Source organism: Thalassophryne amazonica, chromosome 8 (assembly GCF_902500255.1).
Source record: "Thalassophryne amazonica chromosome 8, fThaAma1.1, whole genome shotgun sequence".
NCBI lineage: Eukaryota > Metazoa > Chordata > Actinopteri > Batrachoidiformes > Batrachoididae > Thalassophryne > Thalassophryne amazonica.
The window spans coordinates 87,381,938-87,403,032 of NC_047110.1; the positions used below are offsets into that span (position 1 = coordinate 87,381,938).

Below are 21,095 nucleotides of genomic sequence, written 5' to 3' on the forward strand. Positions count from 1 at the left end.
TTTCTGTATTTGTATGCATGTGGACGCAGCTTAATGAAAAGAACTTATGGCGTTGAGTTATAGTCTCAGTATATCAATTAAATTGCGACATAAGGACTTTAAAATAGACATTCATTTTACATAATTACATTAAGGCTCTTGTACAGTTCATTTTAGTATTGGAGAATTTGTTTTTGTAGTTGGTGCACTTGATGGTGAAGCACTGGCTGTCTTTTTCCCCCTCATTTCGCTTCTGTTTAACAGGTGCCTTAACTGGCTCAAGGCGCTCTCTCCACCCTTAGTAATGGCCACCGTGCGGCACGCCGCTAGTCACGTGACGTCCATTCCAGGTCTCTTTCCATGGTGAGGGGGCCTTGAGTCCTCTGTTCTGCAGTTATCATGCCGAGGTGTGCATATTGATGTTTCCTGTCTCGGCCCCTGCATGGGTAATTGCAAATGTGTATTCCTGCTGTGCATACAACAAGCTGTCTCAACCCCTTGTGTTGTTTTTCCCGTCAGAACTCCTGTGAGGTTAACTGGTGGGGCTGAGCTGTTATAAAAGGTCTGAAATGTATGAAAAGGAGAAATAAAGTGGCACGCCAATGCCTTGTCAAAAGGGGGAAATTGTTGCTCCTTTCAGTTATCCCAATTTCCACTAATGTGTGTGTATACAAAATGTTTTGTTTTCACCAAATTTTAGTTTGAATTTGAGCAACATCTTTCACCACTATCCAAGGACCTCCCACTTTACAGAACAGGGTATAGATTATTATAGTTTAATCCTCCTGGCAGTCGTAATGGTTTATTTTATATTATTGTCAGTGTCAGCTGGCTTCTTAAATTTTTTTTATCTGCACACTGTCTCTAGGAAGAAATAAAGGAAAAAGCAGCTATTGAAGATGTGAAGAAGGAAGAAGCTGTGCCAATGGAAGAACCAAAAGGCATCCCTGAGTTCTGGCTCACCATTTTCAAAAGAGTGGACATGCTGAGTGATTTGCTGCAGGTATGTACAACCCCTGGCAAAAATTATGGAATCACCGGCCTTGGAGGATGTTCATTCAGTTGTTTAATTTTGTAGAAAAAAAGCAGATCAGACATGACACAAAACTAAAGTCATTTCAAATGGCAACTTTCTGGCTTTAAGAAACGCGAAGAAATCAGGAAAAGAAATTGTGGCAGTCAGTAACGGTTACTTTTTTAGACCAAGCAGAGGGAAAAAAATATGGAATCACTCAATTCTGAGGAATAAATTATGGAATCATGAAAAACAAAAGAACGCTCCAACACATCACTAGTATTTTGTTGCACCACCTCTGGCTTTTATAACAGCTTGCAGTCTCTGAGGCATGGACTTAATGAGTGACAAACAGTACTCTTCATCAATCTGGCTCCAACTTTCTCTGATTGCTGTTGCCAGATCAGCTTTGCAGGTTGGAGCCTTGTCATGGACCATTTTCTTCAACTTCCACCAAAGATTTTCAATTGGATTAAGATCCGGACTATTTGCAGGCCATGACATTGACCCTATGTGTCTTTTTGCAAGGAATGTTTTCACAGTTTTTGCTCTGTGGCAAGATGCATTATCATCTTGAAAAATGATTTCATCATCCCCAAACATCCTTTCAATTGATGGGATAAGAAAAGTGTCCAAAATATCAACGTAAACTTGTGCATTTATTGATGATGTAATGACAGCCATCTCCCCAGTGCCTTTACCTGACATGCAGCCCCATATCATCAATGACTGTGGAAATTTACGTGTTCTCTTCAGGCAGTCATCTTTATAAATCTCATTGGAACGGCACCAAACAAAAGTTCCAGCATCATCACCTTGCCCAATGCAGATTCGAGATTCATCACTGAATATGGCTTTCATCCAGTCATCCCCAGTACACGATTGCTTTTCCTTAGCCCATTGTAACCTTGTTTTTTTTCTGTTTAGGTGTTAATGATGGCTTTCGTTTAGCTTTTCTGTATGTAAATCCCATTTCCTTTAGGCGGTTTCTTACAGTTCGGACACAGACGTTGACTCCAGTTTCCTCTCATTTGTTTTGTTGTGCATTTTCGATTTTTGAGACATATTGCTTTAAGTTTTCTGTCTTGACGCTTTGATGTCTTCCTTGGTCTACCAGTATGTTTGCCTTTAACAACCTTCCCATGTTGTTTGTATTTGGTCCAGAGTTTAGACACAGCTGACTGTGAACAACCAACATCTTTTGCAACATTGCGTGATGATTTACCCTCTTTTAAGAGTTTGATAATCCTCTCCTTTGTTTCAATTGACATCTCTCGTGTTGGAGCCATGATTCATGTCAGTCCACAATGATTCATGTCAGTCCACTTGGTGCAACAACTCTCCAAGGTGTGATCACTCCTTTTTTAGATGCAGACTAATGAGCAGATCTGATTTGATGCAGGTGTTAGTTTTGGGGATGAAAATTTACAGGGTGATTCCATAATTTATTCCTCAGAATTGAATGAGTCCATATTTTTTTCCCTCTGCTTGGTCTAAAAAGGTAACCGTTACTGACTGTCACAGTTATTTTTCCTGATTTCTTATAGTGTTTCTTAAAGCCAGAAAGTTGCCATTTGAAATGACTTTAGTTTTGTGTCATGTTTGTGATCTGCTTTTTTTCTACAAAATTAAACAACTGAATGAACATCCTCCGAGGCCGGTGATTCCATAATTATTGCCAGGGGTTGTATATGTGAAAAGATTGTCGTGAACAGGTCCTATCTTCTCGTTTCAAATATTTTTATTGAAGGCACTGAGTAACGGTACATTCTCCACTAGGAATTCTTTCTTCTTTTTTTTTTTTTGTAACACAGTCAAAAAAGAAAACACACACTTATATATGTGTATACATACATAAATTAATTAAATTGAATTAATTTAAATACAATTCACGTGTGTGTGTGTGTGTGTGTGTGTGTGTGTGTGTGTGTGTGTGTGTGTGTGTGTGTGTGTGTGTGTGTGTGTGTGTGTGTGGGTGAACACCCTGCGACTTTGCAAGTTCTCCCACTTAGAAATCATGGAGGGGTCTGAAATTTTCATCTTAGGTGCATGTCCACTGTGAGAGACATAATCTAAAAAAACAAAAAAAATCGGGAAATCACAATGTATGATTTTTTTTTTTTTTTTTTTTTTTTTTGTGTATGTTACTGCTGCAAATAAGTATTTGAACACCTGTCAGAATCAATGTTAACATTTGGTACAGTAGCCTTTGTTTGCAATTACAGAGGTCAAATGTTTCCTGTAGTTTTTCACCAGGTTTGCACACACTGCAGCAGGGATTTTGGTCCACTCCTCCATACAGATCTTCTCCAAATCTTTCAGGTTTGGAGTTTCAGCTCCCTCCAAAGATTTTCTATTGAGTTCAGGTCTGGAGACTGGCCAGGCCACTCCAGGACCTTGAAATGCTTCTTACGGAGCCCCTCCTTAGTTGCCCTGGCTGTGTTTGGGGTCATTGTCATGCTGGAAGACCCAGCCATGACCCATCTTCAATGCTCTTACTGAGGGAAGGAGGTTGTTTGCCAAAATCTCGCAATACGTGACCCCATCCATCCTCCCTTCAATACGGTGCAGTCGTCCTGTCCCCTTTGCAGAAGAGCACCCCCAGAGTATGATGTTTCCATCCCCATGCTTCACAGTTGGGATGGTTTTCTTGGGGTTGTTCTCATCCTCTAAACATGGTAAGTGGATTTGATTCCAAAAAGCTCTATTCTGTTCTCATCTGACCACATGACCTTCTCCCATGCCTCCTCTGGATCATCCAGATGGTCACTGGTGAACTTGAAATGGGCCTGGACATGTGCTGGCTTGAGCAGGGGGACCTTGCTGCCCTGCAGGATTTTAAACCATGACAGCATCATGTATTACTAATGTAATCTTTGTGACTGTGGTCCCAGCTCTCTTCATGTCATTGACCAGGTCCTCCCGTGTAGTTCAGAGCGTTCTCAGAATTAGGAATGGGTATCGAGAACTGGTTCCTTTCGGGTATCGTTAAGAAATGATTCGATCCACCGACATCAATAGCCTTTTTACTTAAAGATTCCCTTATCGATCCTTCAGAGTGTCCATTGTTTTTGGGGGTGTTTGTCAAGAAAATTATAATTTCTCTACCTTGATTACAGACCCTTCAGTGGGTCTGTAATCAACTTTTCTGCAGTGAGGCTTTGCTTTGATCCTTGAACCAATCGAAGCAGTGATTCGCAGATCGAAGCAGTGCTTTGATCATTGCTTCGTTGATTAATTTTTTTCTTTTGCTTTCCCTCACTAAAACCCTAAAGAGCATATGGCTGTGAGTATTATTTACTTTTTTATGTTAAACTGACCTGTTATGGTCTTCTGAAACAGCTGATAGATGTATTTTATAACTTATTTTATAAACGAGACCGATGCTAACATGTTAGCATGTCTATGACATTTTCAATGTTAAAGTTAGCATTAAGCAGTTGCAGCTGTCAAGTGTTTGTTGTACGTGAGAGTCAAATGTATTACAAATTGTAATTTTTTTTAATTTGTTTTTGTTTATATATTAGTAATAATAGCAAGCACAACAATAGTAGTAATAATAACTAATCTAATGATTATATACAATTTTAGAGAAAGAGACAAAGAACCTGAATAAAAACACAACAGAAAATATAAAACCAACTAACAGTGAAGATACATAAATAAATACATACAGAAATAAATGTTTCCTGTGAACATCTAGTGACTCTTACACCTCCATTTCATCCCTGTCTTATTTAAGTTTAATGACAGTTTGTTTCGGTCAAACCATATTTTCAATGTGTTAATTTCTTCAGTGATTTCCTCCAGAACTATCTGCCAAGCTAGAAAACTGCTGCATCCTAGTAAGAGCAGAATACTACTGGAATGAATTTGAATAAGGAAAGTTTTTTGTTTTTTTTTTCCCCTCACCTAAATGGATGCTGCACTCACTCCAGTTTGTCTGGAATAGTCCCAGATTGCATTTCAGAGCTTCTAGAATTCAAACATTTTCGTGCACATGGTGTTGGGGGGTAATTTTGGGTTTCAGCTTTTTTTGTTTTTCACTACTTTCATCCCTGAATATGTGAAATTGTGAGTCACTTTTGTGCAGATTAAAGTTACTAACTGGGACTCCTGTCTTGTTGCGAGAAAGAAACGAGAATCGTCCTCTGTTCTGTTCACACAGCTCCAAACACTGCGCGGCTCTCTGCCGAGTCAAGTTAGAACTATAGAATCCAGTCGGAATTAATAACTTTAAAGCGAAACACCGTTTTGTTTATTTTTATTCATGTCCAGAGATCAAGGATACAGTGACCAATTTAATATTTATTTACTTTAAGACTCTAATGAAATACATAGAAAACCTGTAAAGCCCACTTTTAGTACAAAATTCACGAGGTATCGATAAGGAATCGGATCGATAAGCAGAATCGATAATGGTATCTATCAATAAAATTTTATCAATACCCATCCCTACTCAGAATCGTCCTTACCCCACAAAGTGAGATCTTGCATGGCATCCCAGACCGAGGGAGATTGACAGTCATCTTGTTTCTTCCACTTTCTAATAAATAATAACAGTTGTCTTCTACAAAGCTGCTTTCCTGTTGTCCTGTAGTCCATCCCAGCCTTGTGCAGGTCTACAGTTTTGTCCCTGGTGTTCTTAGACAGCTCTTTGCTCTTGACTATGGTGAACAGGATGGAGTGTGATTGATTGAGGTGTCTTTTATACAGGTAACAAGTTCAAACAGGTGCAATTAATACAGGTAGAGTGCAGAATAAGAGGGCTTCTTAAAGATAAATTAACAAGTCTGTGTGAGCCAGAGTTCTTGCTGGTTGGTAGGTGTTCAAGTACTTATTTGCAGCAGTAACATACAAATAAATTATTTAAAAAAAATCATACATTGTGATTTTTTTTTTTTTTTAAGATTGTCTCTCACAGTGAACATGCACCTAAGATGAAAATTTCAGACCCCTCCATGATTTCTAAGTGGAAGAACATGCAAAATCGCGGGGTGTTCAAATACTTTCCTCACTGTGTGTGTGGGTGTGTGTGTACACGTACGAGGGTAGGCTGAAAAGTTACAAGGTTCCCCATGAAGGAGTAATGCATTAACTGCATTATAGTGAGCCTTAGAAATTTTCAGCCTACCCTCATATATATATTAGTGCATCAGGGCCACACGTGATGCTTCTTGTATGTCTGACTTGATTTGTCTTCCATCAGGAGCATGATGAACCCATACTTAAGCACTTGAAAGATATTCAAGTCAAGTTTTCTGAACCTGGTCAGCCAATGGTTAGTATCAAGTTGGTATACACTCATGACACTGCAGAATGTGAAATGGAATGTATACTCAACAACCACTTTATTAGGTAGATCTTGTTAATACCGGGTTGATCGGACCACCCCTTTTTTTTCTCAGAACTGTTCATTTTTTTTATGACATAGATTCAATAAGGTGTTAGAAACATTCCTGAGAGATGTTGGTGAATATTGACATGATGGCATCACGCAGTCACTCATTCAACCAGTCTGCCAGTTCTCTTCTGACATCAACTAGGCATTTTCATCTATACAACTGCCACGCACTGGATATCTTCTCTTGTAGGACCATTCTCAGTAAACCCTAGAGATTGTGTGTGAAAAGCCCAGTAGATCAACAGTTTCTGAAATACTCAGACCAGTTTGTCCGACACCAACAGCCATGCCACATTCAAAGTACCTTAAATTCCCTTTCTTGCTCATTCTGTTCGATTTGAACTTCAGTAAATCCTCTTCACCATGTCTAGATGCCTAAATGTTTTGAGTTGCTGCTGTGTAATTGGCTGACTAGCTATTTGTTAACACGCAATTGAGCAGATGTACCTAATAAAGTGGCCGGTGAGTGTATTTTAAATGCAAAGTGTATTTGAAGGCTTTCCTTCAGCAGAAAACAAATGTACATCATCTGTCATCGTCACTGTAATAAAAATAAACTTCTTTCTTTGTGTCTGACAGAGTTTCACATTGGAGTTCCACTTTGAGCCCAATGGTTACTTCAACAATGCAATCCTCACAAAAGTCTACAAGATGAAATCAGAGCCAGATGCATCAGAACCATTTTCATTTGAAGGGCCAGAGATCATTGACTGTGAAGGGTGAGAACCGGAGGAAGTAAACATTTGTTACACTGTTGCTTTCAACTTACAAGTAAAAAATAGTTTATTGCATGCCTCAGAAATCTTTTTAATGTAACTTTATCCCACGTTTTATCTCTGCTTTGTTGTTACCTTTTGTACATTTCCTCTCTTTAGCTGCAAGATAGATTGGCACAAGGGGAAGGATGTTACAGTCAAAACTATTAAGAAGAAGCAGAAGCATAAAGGGCGCGGCACCGTCCGCACTGTTACAAAACAGGTCCCCAATGACTCATTCTTCAATTTCTTTAGCCCTGTCAAAGGTAAGGACACAGAATCAGACACCCTTTACATAAAAAAAAGAATGAAATTAGTATTTGTTTACAGGTCTTAATGTAACATTATAATAGTTGCTGTACACCAGTTGTCTCAAACTGATTCTGGAAAGGCCAACAGGGTGCAGCCACCCACTCCACCAGGTGAATTCACTGATTAACTGATTCCATCTGCTCAAAGTGATATAATCAGTGAATTCACCTGGTGGAGTGGGTGGTTGCAAAGAAAACCTGCACCCTATTGGCCCTTTCTGGAATCAGTTTGAGACCTCTGCTGTAAATGGTCTTACCTCAGATCACAATAACTGTTGGCTTTCCTGTCTTTGGTTCTTCAGATGCATTAACTTGCTCAATTATAGATATTTATACAGCACCAGATTGTAACATAAGTTGCCTCAAAGTGATATATACATGAGTAAAATCTAAACTTTACCCATCTGTTTTTAAGATAAAGGAAATATGTCAGTAATGGCTTTTAATTATAAGAAGAAAGCTGATGAAGACCAGACTCTAATTTGGTGCCCATCTACACTGGTGTTTGTAACAAGACCTTGGCAGAACATTTGGTGACAGAAATGTTTCTGCTCAACTATATATAGTGTAGGTAGTTTAAAACACAATGTGCAGATTGCAGTCCCAGGGAAGTAGACTGCATCAGTAAGTCGGTGATTGTATTGATGCCAGACCAGTCTTTGCAAATAGATCATCTCCCTCTTTATTTCAACAGTAACCCTACCTTTAAATCAGCAATGAGCTGTGGCTGGTGTGGTGTGTTGTCTTCTCTTGCAGTTGCTCTTCAAAATCACACTTTGTGCTTTATGTGGCTTTCCTCTAATCATGATGTGTTAAACAACCAAAACATTCCCACACTGCTTTGGACTTATACAGAGGTGTTAGCTGTGCAATTTTCTCTGACTGAATGTAATGATGTCACATTGTTTTTCAACCTCATACCGTTGAACAGGACATCTTCATGGTTTTTTGAAGCATGGCATTGTGAAACCACAGTATACTGTAACACGGATAATCCGCTGCTGCTTGCTAACAGCTTTGCTCTAGAGCTGGTCTGTGCTCATAAGCGTTCCTGCGGCACAATACAGCCATAACAGGTTATCGGCCTATTCCTGTTTGTGTACCTTATTTATATACACTATGCAAAACATGCCACCAGGTGGAGCCAAAGTCCCTGCTTTGAGATAGTGCTGTCAGCAGGATGCATGTATTTTACACTGAAGTGCAACTTCAAACATGAAGCTTCCTTCGTTTACAGTTTGAAATGCTGCATCAACTTAAAGGGGAACAAAAATGCTTTTTGAGAATTTGTTTGTGCATTCTTTGGTAAAAATTGTTATTTATACACTTGCAGAATGTTTGACCACAGTGCAGATAATATTATTTGAATCAAATTTGCCGCTAAATTGACATGTAAATCGCCATTGGCTGAAGTCGGTGGAGGGCGCTTCCGGTTGACGTCACTGGTTGGGGTCGTCCTCTGCTGGGTACGAGTGCAGTTTACTGAGTTCGCTCATTGAAGTTCTATTAGTCTCGTCAAGAAACAGGTGGAATGTGCAAGAAAGCTGCATATGTTGGCAAAGCCACAAACAGAGGAACAAGGGAGACAATATTTCCTTCCATGCATAAGTAAGTGGTCTTGGTTATTGTCACTTTGTCTGTTACATTTGGTTGATAAACAGGTGTGTTTCCTGGCCGTGCCTGTGTCATCTGAGGACATGGATGACACTTAGACGCGCAGAGATGTGAACACACACCACTTACTTCATGAATGAAACTTGGTCAATAAAGGATAATTGTGTAAAAATATAATATATATAAATGTTTCGTAATGGTTTTAGGAGCTGCGCTATGCTGAAAACAGCAGCAGCTGGGTTCAGCCCAGCAGCGCAGTTTAACAGCACAGATCTATGCAGCTTTCAACACTAATATTTTGGAATGTGCGGGTGTCAGAGTAAGTTTAATACTTTCCTCACATTTTACTGGCTTGATATCCAGGTCAGAATGGCATTTTAGCACGTATTTTGCGAGCGTTTTTCCTGAGTGTTCAGTCACGAATCCCCATTGAAAATGTATGAACATCCGGGAACTTCGTCAGTATTTTGCCCGGTTAGGAGGTGTCATGTCGCTGTCCTTGAAGGGACATTCACGTTTAGTGGGCAGCATTGGGAGTGTGGATTCTAGTAATCATATACAGTGGGGTAAAAATGTATTTTGTCAGTCCCTGATTGTGCAAGTTCTCCTACTTAGAAAGATGAGAGAGGTCTGTAATTTTCAACATAAGTACACTTCAACTGTGAGAGACAAAATGAGGGGGAAAAAAATCCAGGAAATCACGTTGTAGGATTTTTAAAGAATTTATTTGTAAATTATGGTGGAAAATAAGTATTTGGTCATAACAAAAGTTCAATTCAATAGTTTGTAACATAATCTTTGTTGGTAATGACAGAGGTCAAATGTTTCCTGTAAGTCTTCCCTAGCTTTGCACACACTGTAGCTGGTATTTTGGCCCATTCCTCCATGCAGATCTCCTCTAGAGCAGTGATGTTTTGAGGCTGTCCCTGGGCAACATGGACTTTCAACTCCCTCCACAAATTTTCTATGGTGTTGAGGTCTGGAGACTGGCTTGGCCACTCCAGGACCTTGAAATGCTTTTTACGGAGCCACTCCTTCGTTGTCTGAGCGGTGTGTTTGGGATCATTGTCATGCTGGAAGACCCAGCCATGTTGCATCTTCAATGCTCTTACTAATGGAAGGTGGTTTTGGCTTAAAATCTCGCGATACATGGCCCGTTCATTCTTCCCTTAATACGGATCAGTCGTCCTGTCCCCTTTGCAGAAAAACAGCCCCAAAGCATGATGTTTCCACCCCCGTGCTTCGCAGTAGGTATGGTGTTCTTGGAACGCAACTCAGCATTCTTCTTTCTCCAAACACGAGTTCGAGTTTTTACCAAAAGTTCTATTTTGGTTTCATCTGACCACATGATCTTTTTCCAGTCCTCTTCTGGATCATCCATATGCTCTCTGGCAACCTTCAGACAGGCCTGGACACATACTGGCTTAAGCAGGGGGACATGCCTGGCACTGCAGGATTTGAGTCCCTCTGAGTAGTGTGTAGCCTTTGTTACTTTGCTCCCAGCTCTCTGCAGGTCATTCATCAGGTCCCTCCATGTACAACCCCTGGCAAAAATTATGGAATCACCGGCCTCAGAGGATGTTCATTCAGTTGTTTAATTTTGTAGAAAAAAAGCAGATCACAGACATGACACAAAACTAAAGTCATTTCAAATGGCAACTTTCTGGCTTTAAGAAACACTATAAGAAATCAAGAAAAAAAGATTGTGGCAGTCAGTAACGGTTACTTTTTTTAGACCAAGCAGAGGAAAAAAATATGGAATCACCCTGTAAATTTTCATCCCCCAAATTAACACCTGCATCAAATCAGATCTGCTCATTGACATTGACCCTATGCCACGACATTGACCCTATGTGTCTTTTTGCAAGGAATGTTTTTGCAGTTTTTGCTCTATGGCAAGATGCATTATCATCTTGAAAAATGATTTCATCATCCCCAAACATCCTTTCAATTGTCCAAAATATCAACATAAACTTGTGCTTTTATTGATGATGTAATGACAGCCATCTCCCCAGTGCCTTTACCTGACATGCAGCCCCATATCATCAGTGACTGTGGAAATTTACATGTTCTCTTCAGGCAGTCATCTTTATAAATCTCATTGGAAAGGCACCAAACAAAAGTTCCAGCATCATCACCTTGCCCAATGCAGATTCGAGATTCATCACTGAATATGACTTTCATCCAGTCATCCACAGTCCACAATTGCTTTTCCTTAGCCCATTGTAACCTTGTTTTTTTTCTGTTTAGGTGTTAATGATGCCTTTCGTTTAGCTTTTCTGTATGTAAATCCCATTTCTTTTAGACGGTTTCTTACAGTTCGGTCACAGACGTTGACTCCAGTTTCCTCCCATTTGTTCCTCATTTGTTTTGTACATTTTTCGATTTTTGAGACATATTGCTTTAAGTTTTCTGTCTTGACGCTTTGATGTCTTCCTTGTTCTACCAATATGTTTGCCTTTAACAACCTTCCCATGTTGTTTGTATTTGGTCCAGAGTTTAGACACAGCTGACTGTGAACAACCAACATCTTTTGCAACATTGCGTGATGATTTACTCTCTTTTAAGAGTTTGATAATCCTCTCCTTTGTTTTAATTGCCATCTCTCGTGTTGGAGCCATGATTCATGTCAGTCCACTTGGTGCAACAGCTCTCCAAGGTGTGTTCACTCCTTTTTAGATGCAGACTAACGAGCAGATCTGATATGATGCAGGTGTTATTTTTGGGGATGAAAATTTACAGGGTGATTCCATAATTTTTTCCTCAGAATTGAGTGATTCCATATTTTTTTCCTCTGCTTGGTCTAAAAAAGTAACCGTTACTGACTGCCACAATCTTTTTTTCTTGATTTCTTATAGTGTTTCTTAAAGCCAGAAAGTTGCCATTTGAAATGACTTTAGTTTTGTGTCATGTCTGTGATCTGCTTTTTTTCTACAAAATTAAACAACTGAATGAACATCCTCCGAGGCCGGTGATTCCAGAATTTTTGCCAGGGGTTGTAGTTATGGGATTTTTTTGTTCACCGTTCTCATGATTATTTTGACCCCACGGGATGACATCTTGCGTGGAGCCCCAGATCGAGGGAGATTATCACTGGTCTTGTATGTCTTCCATTTACCATCTTACAATTGCTCCCACAGTTGATTTATTCACACCAACCTGCTTGACTGTTGTAGTAGTAGGGGTGCCAAGGCCCCCAGGTGGAGAGCAGGTGTGTCACATCATGACATACTTTTGTTTTTGGCATTTTTTGGTAGATTGGGCCATCCTGCATAGGATTTCAGAGGCCTGCTCGGGCAAATCTCCCACTTAAAGTGTGATTTGTCTTTTTTTTTTGGGGGGGGGGGGAAGGATAAAAATTGCCCTGAAATTAGGGGTAGGGAAAATATAAATACATTTTTCACAATGTTTCTTCAATTTTATTCCAACATATTTGGTATCAATACAAAGCTTATAAAGTCTACTACAAGAACATAACACTGATTTATTAGTTGGGTTAATTAGTGCATAGCTAGAGGTCAAAAGGTCAAGGACAGAAAGGGTAAGTCAAAATCTAGGTCTCTCAAAGCTCTATCCTCCACTGTATCCTAGTGATTTAACTGATTGGAAGTAAACTAATGCAGAATTATAGCGTACTGGTGTGGGCAGTTTTTTAATCCTTAACTAAGTGGGAATGATTAAGGCCATGCCAAATATGTGGCTGCTACAGTATAGTATACACTTAATTTTATCTTAATGTGACAGATTGTTTTGGGGATATTTTTGTTTGCACAAATTGAAAAGCAGATTTTAATATCTAAATCTAACTTGTAAATTGCACATGTTTAAATCTTTTGATCGGCTCCATTTTGTGAGAATGAGGTTGAATGATTTGATGACACGGTTCGTCTGTGCCATGGTATGACTCAGCCGTACAGCAGACTGAATATTTCTCAACCTGAGCAACTTTTATAATTAACCCCTTCTTTCTTTGAATCTAATATTTTGCTTAAAGCTTCTCTTTTGTGTTATTATTTAGTCCTTTTTAATAATACATTATCTACTGCTATTCAATAACAAGCATTGTGTAGACAGTCTTCCTGTCAGACATGTCCAGGCTTATTCTGTCTTTCATAAATTGAACCTAGTCACTCACTGGCTGAGCAGCTTGTTGTCCTTCTGGTTTTCCAACAGGCTTGGCATATGATTGGTCAGTATAAATAGGACTCTGTCAAGTGTATTGTTCAGGTGTATTGCTCTAGGCAAGGTTGTCAACGAACCAGCCATTAACATCTTTAGTCGGTTTATTGTCCGTATGGTGGTGGTTGGTGTCTTGTTACTAAGGTCATGTCCTGTGGGTAACTTGACCTCATTTTGTGATGTCATGAGTCATTTGCGTATTTGCTGCCCATAAACGGGCTTTGACCTATCGTTTGACAATAGTGATGAAAATAAAGACTTTCTGTGTACTTGGTTTCTATAGAAGCTATTTGTGATACCTGTGACTGCCAAGTTAACTCGTAACAGCTCTCAACTCTTAACATTTTTTGTTACTGTTGAGTTTGTGTGCCAGATAAATTCATTCAAATTCATTCATAACAGCCACCATGGAACACAAGGGTTTCAGATTAAACCACTGTGCTTACACCAGTCATGCATTAAATCCCTGTGGTCGAACAGATTTAAATTAAAATGTTGATAGCTTTACCCCACCTGAACTTACACATTGATGGAATTTACAACACAAACTTACTTGTCAGGACCTACTCTGCGTTACTTCTGAGATCTGATGGGGTCAAAAACTGGTACACACAGAGCAGACTGGTTATGTTAAGCTAATATATATTTGATTTCTTTTACTTGCTGATGAAAGAATCACTTTTAAACCAAAGTTATGGTGGAATAATTATTGAATTTTAGTGTTCAAACACTGGTAACATTATGCAGTCAAAATGTAAAAAATAATTTTGAGATGGATGTGTTTACATTGGTTATGGTTCTAATTAATCATGATTTCCAGTGAAAACATTGATTCTTAATTTCCAGCAGTTTGGAAGCATTTGGTGGTAGCTTGTGCCTTGTCCACAAGGAAATGTACCTTTCCCTTATACAGTTGTGTTCAAAATAAGTGCGTTTTTTTTTTTTTTTTTAAAGTGAATAAATTCTATTCCAAATCAAAACATAAAGAAAACCTTATCAAATCTATTTCTTTATAGAAAGTGAAGAAAATATATTAGGTTGTTCAAAAATAGAAGTGTCTGTATTTTTCTTTACAAACACAAACATTTACTGTATAAACTGGAAAATGTTTGTAGATTTAGCTTTTCTGTGAATCACTGAACTTATATTTAGTTGTGTAACCAGTGTTTCAGAGAGAACTACTTAACATCTGTGTTGCATTGAGTGGACCAACTTCTTTCATCTGTGAACAGGTATTCCAGTCCAGGACTATTGGACTAGGGTTGGGTATCGAGAACCGGTTCTTTTTGAGTATCGTTAAGAAATGATTCGATCCATTGATATCAATAGCCTTTGTGCTTAACGATTCCCTTATCGGTCCTTCAGAGCGGCCGTTGTTTTTGAGGGTGTTTGTCGGGAAAATGATCATTCCGCTATGTTGATTACAGACCCTGCAGCGGGTCTGTAATCAACCGTTTCTGCAGCGCAACTCCACTTTGAAGCTAGAACCAGTGAAGCAATGCTTCGATCCACTAGCTCGTTGGTTCTTTGATTCACTGCTCTTCAGAAGCGGCAAGTCCGCTTCTTAACCCCTCTCAAAGTCATTAAAATATCGTGAGTCACTTTGTGTGGATTTGAGTCACTAACTTGGGCTCTTGTCTTGTTGCAGTCAAGAAACGAGAATCGTCCTCCGTTCTGTTTGTATAGCTCCAAGCACTGCACCGCTCTCTGCCGAGTAAAGTTAGTCTGGTCGGAATTAACGTCAAAGCGAATCGCTGCTTTAAATAAAATGAAACCTCTTTCCAGACATTGTAATACAGACAATAAAATACAATAGACTAAAACGTTTTTTCCTCCCAAACTGAGACGTCCCGCACGCTTCATGAATTACATCCTGACGTGCAGCACAACCACCTGCAAGAGCTCAGCTCAGATGTATGGAAAGACATTCATGCCAATAATGTCTGAAAGGAAATGTTTTTGACAAAAACTACAGATTTTGTTTTTCCATTTATGTCCAGAGATCAAGGATCCACCATGTAGAGCTTATGTCCAAAATTTAAGGATCCAGTGACCAATTTCATATTTATTTAGACTCAATAAAATGTTCAGTTTCAATTTAATCCGCTCATAAAGTGCCTAATCACAACAAAAGCCGTCTCAAGGCGCCTCACACAGAACAGTTCAACATAAAAATTAAAATAAATGAACAAAAATTCAAATACATAATTAAAAACAGAAGTAAAAGAATAAAACAGATTTTAAAAAATAAACTATTCATAACAAAGAATAAAAATAGGTTTTAAGTCTTGACTCAAATGTCCATGGACTCTTACTAAGGTCTTTGGGTTGGGCTGACCACTCCATAACGTTTACCTTGTTGGTCTGGAGCCAAGATGCTGCTCATTTGCCACTATGTTTGGGGTCATTGTCTTGTTGAAACACTCAAGTGCGTTTCCTCTTTGGCATAAAGCAACATGACCAAGTATTTTGATGTATTCAAACTGATCCATGATCCCTGGTATGCGATAAATGGGTTTGACACCATAGGATGAGAAACATCCCCATATCATGATGCTTTTGACTACATGCTTCACTGTCTTCATGGTGTACTGTTGCTTGAATTCAGTTTTTGGGGGTTGTCTGACAAACTGCTTGCGGCCCCAAGACTAAAAAAGAACAGTCTTGCTTTCATCCGTCCACAAAATGAAAATATAAAACCAACTAACAATGAACATACATAAATAAATAAATAAAGAAAGAAATGTGTTTCCTGTGAACACCTAGTGAGTCTTACACATTTAATGACAGTTTGTTTTGGTCAAACCATATTTTCAATTTGTTAATTTCTTCAGTGATTTCCTCCAGAACTATCTGCCAAGCTAGAAAACTGCTGCATCCTAGTAAGAGCAGAATACTACTGGAATGAATTTGAATAAGGAAAGTTTGGTTTTTTTCTCACCAAAATGGATGCTGCACTCACTGCAGTTTATTGTCTGGAATAGCCCCAGATTACATTTAAGAGTTTCTAGAATTCAAACATTTTTGTGCGGGTGGTGTTGGGGGGGTAATTTTGGGTTACAGCATTTGTTTTTGTTTGTTTGTTTTTCACCATGTTCATCCCTGAATATGTCAATCATGAGTCACTTTTGTGTGGATTAAAGTCACTAACTGAGACTCCTGTCTTGTTGTGAGAAAGAAACAAGAATCATCCTTCGTTCTGTTCACACAGCTCCAAACGCTGCGCGGCTCTCTGCTGAGTCAAGTTAGAATGATAGTCCAGTCAAAATTAATAACTTAAAAGCAAAACAGTTTAAATCAATTGACACCTCTTTCCAAATGTAATGCAGACAAACTGCAATCGATCAAAACGTTTTTGTTTTTTTCTCCCAAAATGAGATGTCCTGTGCTGACTTGCAGAGGTATGGAGAGACATTCATGCCAAAATGTCTGAAAGGAAATGCTTTTGACAAACTACAGATTTTATTTTTACTTCTGTCCAGAGATCAAGGATCCAGTGACCAATTTCATATTTATATACTTTAAGACTCAATAAAATGTTGCTGACATAGAAAACCTGGGAAGCGTACTTTTAGTACACAGAAAATTCACAAGAGGTATCGATAAGGAATCAGATCGATAAGCAGAATCGATAATGGCATCAATAAAATCTTATCAATACCCTTTCTTAATTGTGGTTTTTTTTTTTTTTTTTTTTTTTTTTTTTTTCCCTTAATCTAAAAAAATTCACACAGTCATGGGGTATTGTGGGTAGAATTTTGAGGGGAAAATGAATGCCATCCATTTTGGAATAAGGGTGTAACAACAAAAATTATGGAAGAAGTGCAACACTGTGAATACTATCTGGATGCCCCATAGGTGCAGGTGTGCCTGCTTATGCATGGTGCATCTGAATGTTGCACTCTATGCTACACTGAATTGTACTTCTCTTTTTGTTGTCTAAGGTGCAAATGATTTCTGGTGATTGATACTATCAGTGCACCTGCTCTGCACTCAGCCACAGCTCATTTTTAGACCAACACACCCACACAAACACAAGTGGCATCGTGATTTGGAGGATTCGGGCACTGGACATAAAAATGACAGATGACATCTGAGCACGAATGATGACGGCTGCACTGGGCTGTGCACCGGTCAATTGAAAATGAAGCCCACGGTCTGTATTTTGTAAAGGGTTAGTTTAATATAAAATTAAATGTGCAAATTAAAATACTGTTTCCAGTTCCTTCTTGCTTCTGGTGTCCCCTGAAGCCATAAAGAAAGCTATTGAGATGTATTCTTAAAATTTGTATGTTGTTGTTTCTCTTACAGTTTTGCCAGATGCAGAAATGGTATGTAGTGACTTTCCCACCCACAGAAAATCCTTTATTCATTTAAACTCAGTCACCGTGCCCAGTCCGTCTCTGGTGCATTGTTGTCTTTGTGTTCTTGCATTCAGGATGAAGACTCGGAGTACACGATAGCCACAGACTTTGAGATTGGCCATTTCTTTCGTGAGAGAATAATTCCCAGAGCAGTACTTTACTTCACTGGAGAAGCACTGGAAGATGATGAGAGCGTGAGTTTTGTTTTTCTTTCTTTTTTGCTTTTTCCTTCTAAATATAGCAAAGGTTCTGTAGATAAGCTTTGAGATGTTTATATATATATATATATATATATATATATATATATACACACACACACAAAACAGGCCTTCTGTGTAGCACAATGTGCTTAACATTTATGGTGATAGCTCCCCCCCCCCCCCCCCCCCCCCCAAAAAAAAAAAAAAAAACGACAGGGATTCGTCTGCCTTACATGCAGAACATGGTTTTACTGTTGAGGTTTTTTTTTTTTCTTGTTCCTCCTCACTGTTTTTGTTGTATTTGTGCTTGTTACAGTTTGATGACGACGATTTGGAAGAGGAAGATGAAGAGGTTCGTTATCCCATTTTTCATTCTCTATCACCACATAACCTGATCACACAGCAGCTGGGCATTATACACGAGGCAAACTGAATCATTTATGTTTACATGCGGCTCATTTTCAACATCTGTCTCTCTTTCAGGAACTAGATGAAGATAGTGAGGACAATGATGATGAGGGAGACTCTCACCCCAAGGTCAGTGTACAATCTTTATACCCCCCAAACTGAAAGTACACATGCCTCGGTTTCTATTGGTTGGACAGATCTTGTCTATGTGAATACTGTTACTGTTCATCAGGAAGCTCGAATAGCTGCACTTGTACTCCTCCTCTAGGAACACCACTGCAGTGTTAATCATTTTTATTAAAATGGTATATATATATATATATATATATATATATATAGTCTTTAAACTATAGTACTGAGGGTGGGCTTATTATTACAGTAATATTCTTGTAAGTACTGTAAAGAATAGGGTTGTATATGTAATCAGTTGCACAAAAGACTGAAAGTATCAAAGATATTTTAGTCCAAAATATACAGTAATCAAGTCGAACTTCAGTGTCTACAAGTGTAAGTTTGTGTAAGGGTGATGTGGCACCCACTGCCTAAAAGCTGCTCTGGGACAGGTAACAACTACAAGTGTGTTCAGCTTCATTATTTACTCCAAACTGTGAAAAGCTTCTGTTCATTGTGTTGGACAGGCTTCACTTGTTTTATTTCACTCCACTCATGAAAGTGGGTCTCATTCACCGCTACTCCAGGATGTAGCTCACAAGACGTTATCCATCCTCATTTTAAACTGCAGCTTTTTATCTCCAAGAACATGAACAGTCAGTTCTGGACATGTAAACCTTCTCAAAAATAATGTCTTGACAAAATGTGTTTATTTGCAGGAAACTGAACCAAAAAATACCTACTTTGATTAGGCTTGTTGGGGGGGGGGGGGTGCATTCCAATTCACATAAACAGGATGAACACTTCACATGATCTACATCAACATATCTACTTTTATCCAGCAATTTTTTATAATATGTAATATAAATTTATTTCTTCTCTGTGCTGTATTTTGTGGCGTATGTCACATTTGTTCAAAAATGCCTCTTAAAAAAACAAAAAAAAACAATGTATATATGTCGCATCAGTATAAATCACATTTTTACTTCATGCAAGAAGAAGCAAAATTGGTTAAATCAACCTATTATTCATTTATAAGCCACACGCCTGTTAAGGAGCACAGCTAACGGGCTAATTAATGTCACTATAAGGTTACAAAATGTGAGTAAACTGCTGCTTTCAGACACTAAACAGACAATCATATATGAGATGAATTCATCACATAATGAAACATTTCAAAACCGGTGTATCATGTATTTGCAACACAAAAACTGCTTTAGCCATCAGAAGCTAAGAGCTAATTGTTTTTGTTACAAGCACAAACTACTTCTTGCCACGGTACAGGCGATCATATGTGACGAGAAAGTACAACACAATTTAAATGTTTTAAAGGCATGCTGAACATAATCGAGCCCCGTTTCTACCTTTTTTATTGTTAATCAACAAAAGTAAGTTTAATGGTGTTTCTCATTTCAACTGTAAAAAAAAACTTGTGGTTATGAATCGTGACTTTTTTCTTTTGTTTCTTCCGTATATATCGCACCAGATTAAGTCGCAGGACGCCTCAAACTAGTAAAGAAGAAAAACTGTATCCTGTTTATTAAAAGGATAAAAGGAATCGGTGCTGTTCATGGATGTATATTTGGAAATTCATAATTGTTGGGGTACATCAGGAAAAGGAAAGCTTGAAATCAATTAAAATGTCAGGGCGTCTATTTTTGCTGTGAAGTAATAAAGGCATAGAACAATATATCATAGCTCAGTAAGCACCTTTATGCTGAAAATCAGATTTCTGTGCAAAGATAAATATCTTGAAAAGAAATTAATTTTAGGGGGATTACACGATAAAATGCTCTTCAAAAGTACAGGCTATGAATTGGCCTTTGAAACAATATGTTAACTCTTACAACAGTGTTATCATGGACTTATAAATTGAGGGTAACCCCCCCCCCCCCCAAAAAAAGGAAAAAAAAATCAGTCATCAGCTCTCCTGTTAATTTTGTGATTGGTACTAATTCGTAAGCTTCACACTGTAATTAGTTGTGGTCAAGAGGAACCTGTCAGTCGTATCTGCATCATTTCTGAATTTTACAAATACTCTTGTGCATCTTGTCTCTACTTACCCTGGATTCCCTTCCATTTCAGGCATAATCAATCATTCTCGCTAAACTCATTTCTAGGTAAGGGAGAAATAAAGCTGGCATCCCTTACATATTGTACACTATCTTGTCCTTTGGCTTTGGTTTACTCTGGCTAACGTTCTTTCATTACATCCTTAAAACCTCTGGAGTTTAAAAGCCACAACTCACGTCTTGCATAGATGAAGCTGTGTTCCTCCTGTCCTATCGTTGTTTTTCTCTTGATGTCCCATCACAGGTTTCTAACATCATTGCATTTTCTCTACAAACGGATTATAAAATGTTTTCTCCTATTTCTTTGCTTTCTTATGAGCACCTTCTGTTTTGTAGTTGATGTCCAGTGGCTTCATTAGGTGAGTGTTCAGGGTTTTTTTTTTTTTTTGTAAAGTGTTTGTCTCTGCTGCTCTCCACAGAAACAAGAGATCCAGCCTGCCGAATGCAAGCAGCAGTAACCGTGGTGATGAGGGGAATTGGTGGAAACTTGTTTGTCAAATCCTTAGCCAATCAGCAAGTATCCAAATTCACATTGGCTCTGCTTCCCCCCGCGCATATATATATATATATATATATATATATATATATATATATATATATATATATATATATATATATATATATATATATATATATATATATATGTATGTCATCTAAATGCAATAGAATGCAAAAAAAAATGC

General features: G+C 38.5%; 1 protein-coding gene across 3 annotated transcripts in view; it reads left to right on the top strand.

The window, feature by feature from the left end:
- The window catches only part of nap1l4a (nucleosome assembly protein 1-like 4a), a 101,586-nt gene extending 80,547 nt beyond the window's left edge, over positions 1–21,039 (top strand). For 2 of the 3 annotated variants that reach the window (XM_034176888.1, XM_034176889.1), the window contains 9 exons: positions 848–982; positions 6,204–6,275; positions 6,978–7,117; positions 7,274–7,419; positions 17,569–17,588; positions 17,696–17,815; positions 18,138–18,173; positions 18,305–18,358; positions 20,832–20,964. In XM_034176888.1, coding sequence (XP_034032779.1) covers positions 848–982; positions 6,204–6,275; positions 6,978–7,117; positions 7,274–7,419; positions 17,569–17,588; positions 17,696–17,815; positions 18,138–18,173; positions 18,305–18,358; positions 20,832–20,870 — 762 coding nt within the window. In that variant the 3' untranslated portion in view covers positions 20,871–20,964. Of the gene's footprint in view, positions 1–847; positions 983–6,203; positions 6,276–6,977; positions 7,118–7,273; positions 7,420–17,568; positions 17,589–17,695; positions 17,816–18,137; positions 18,174–18,304; positions 18,359–20,425; positions 20,461–20,831 lie in introns of all 3 variants that reach the window. The other variant, XM_034176890.1, reaches the window with a different exon arrangement.
- The last annotated feature ends 56 nt before the right edge of the window (positions 21,040–21,095 follow it).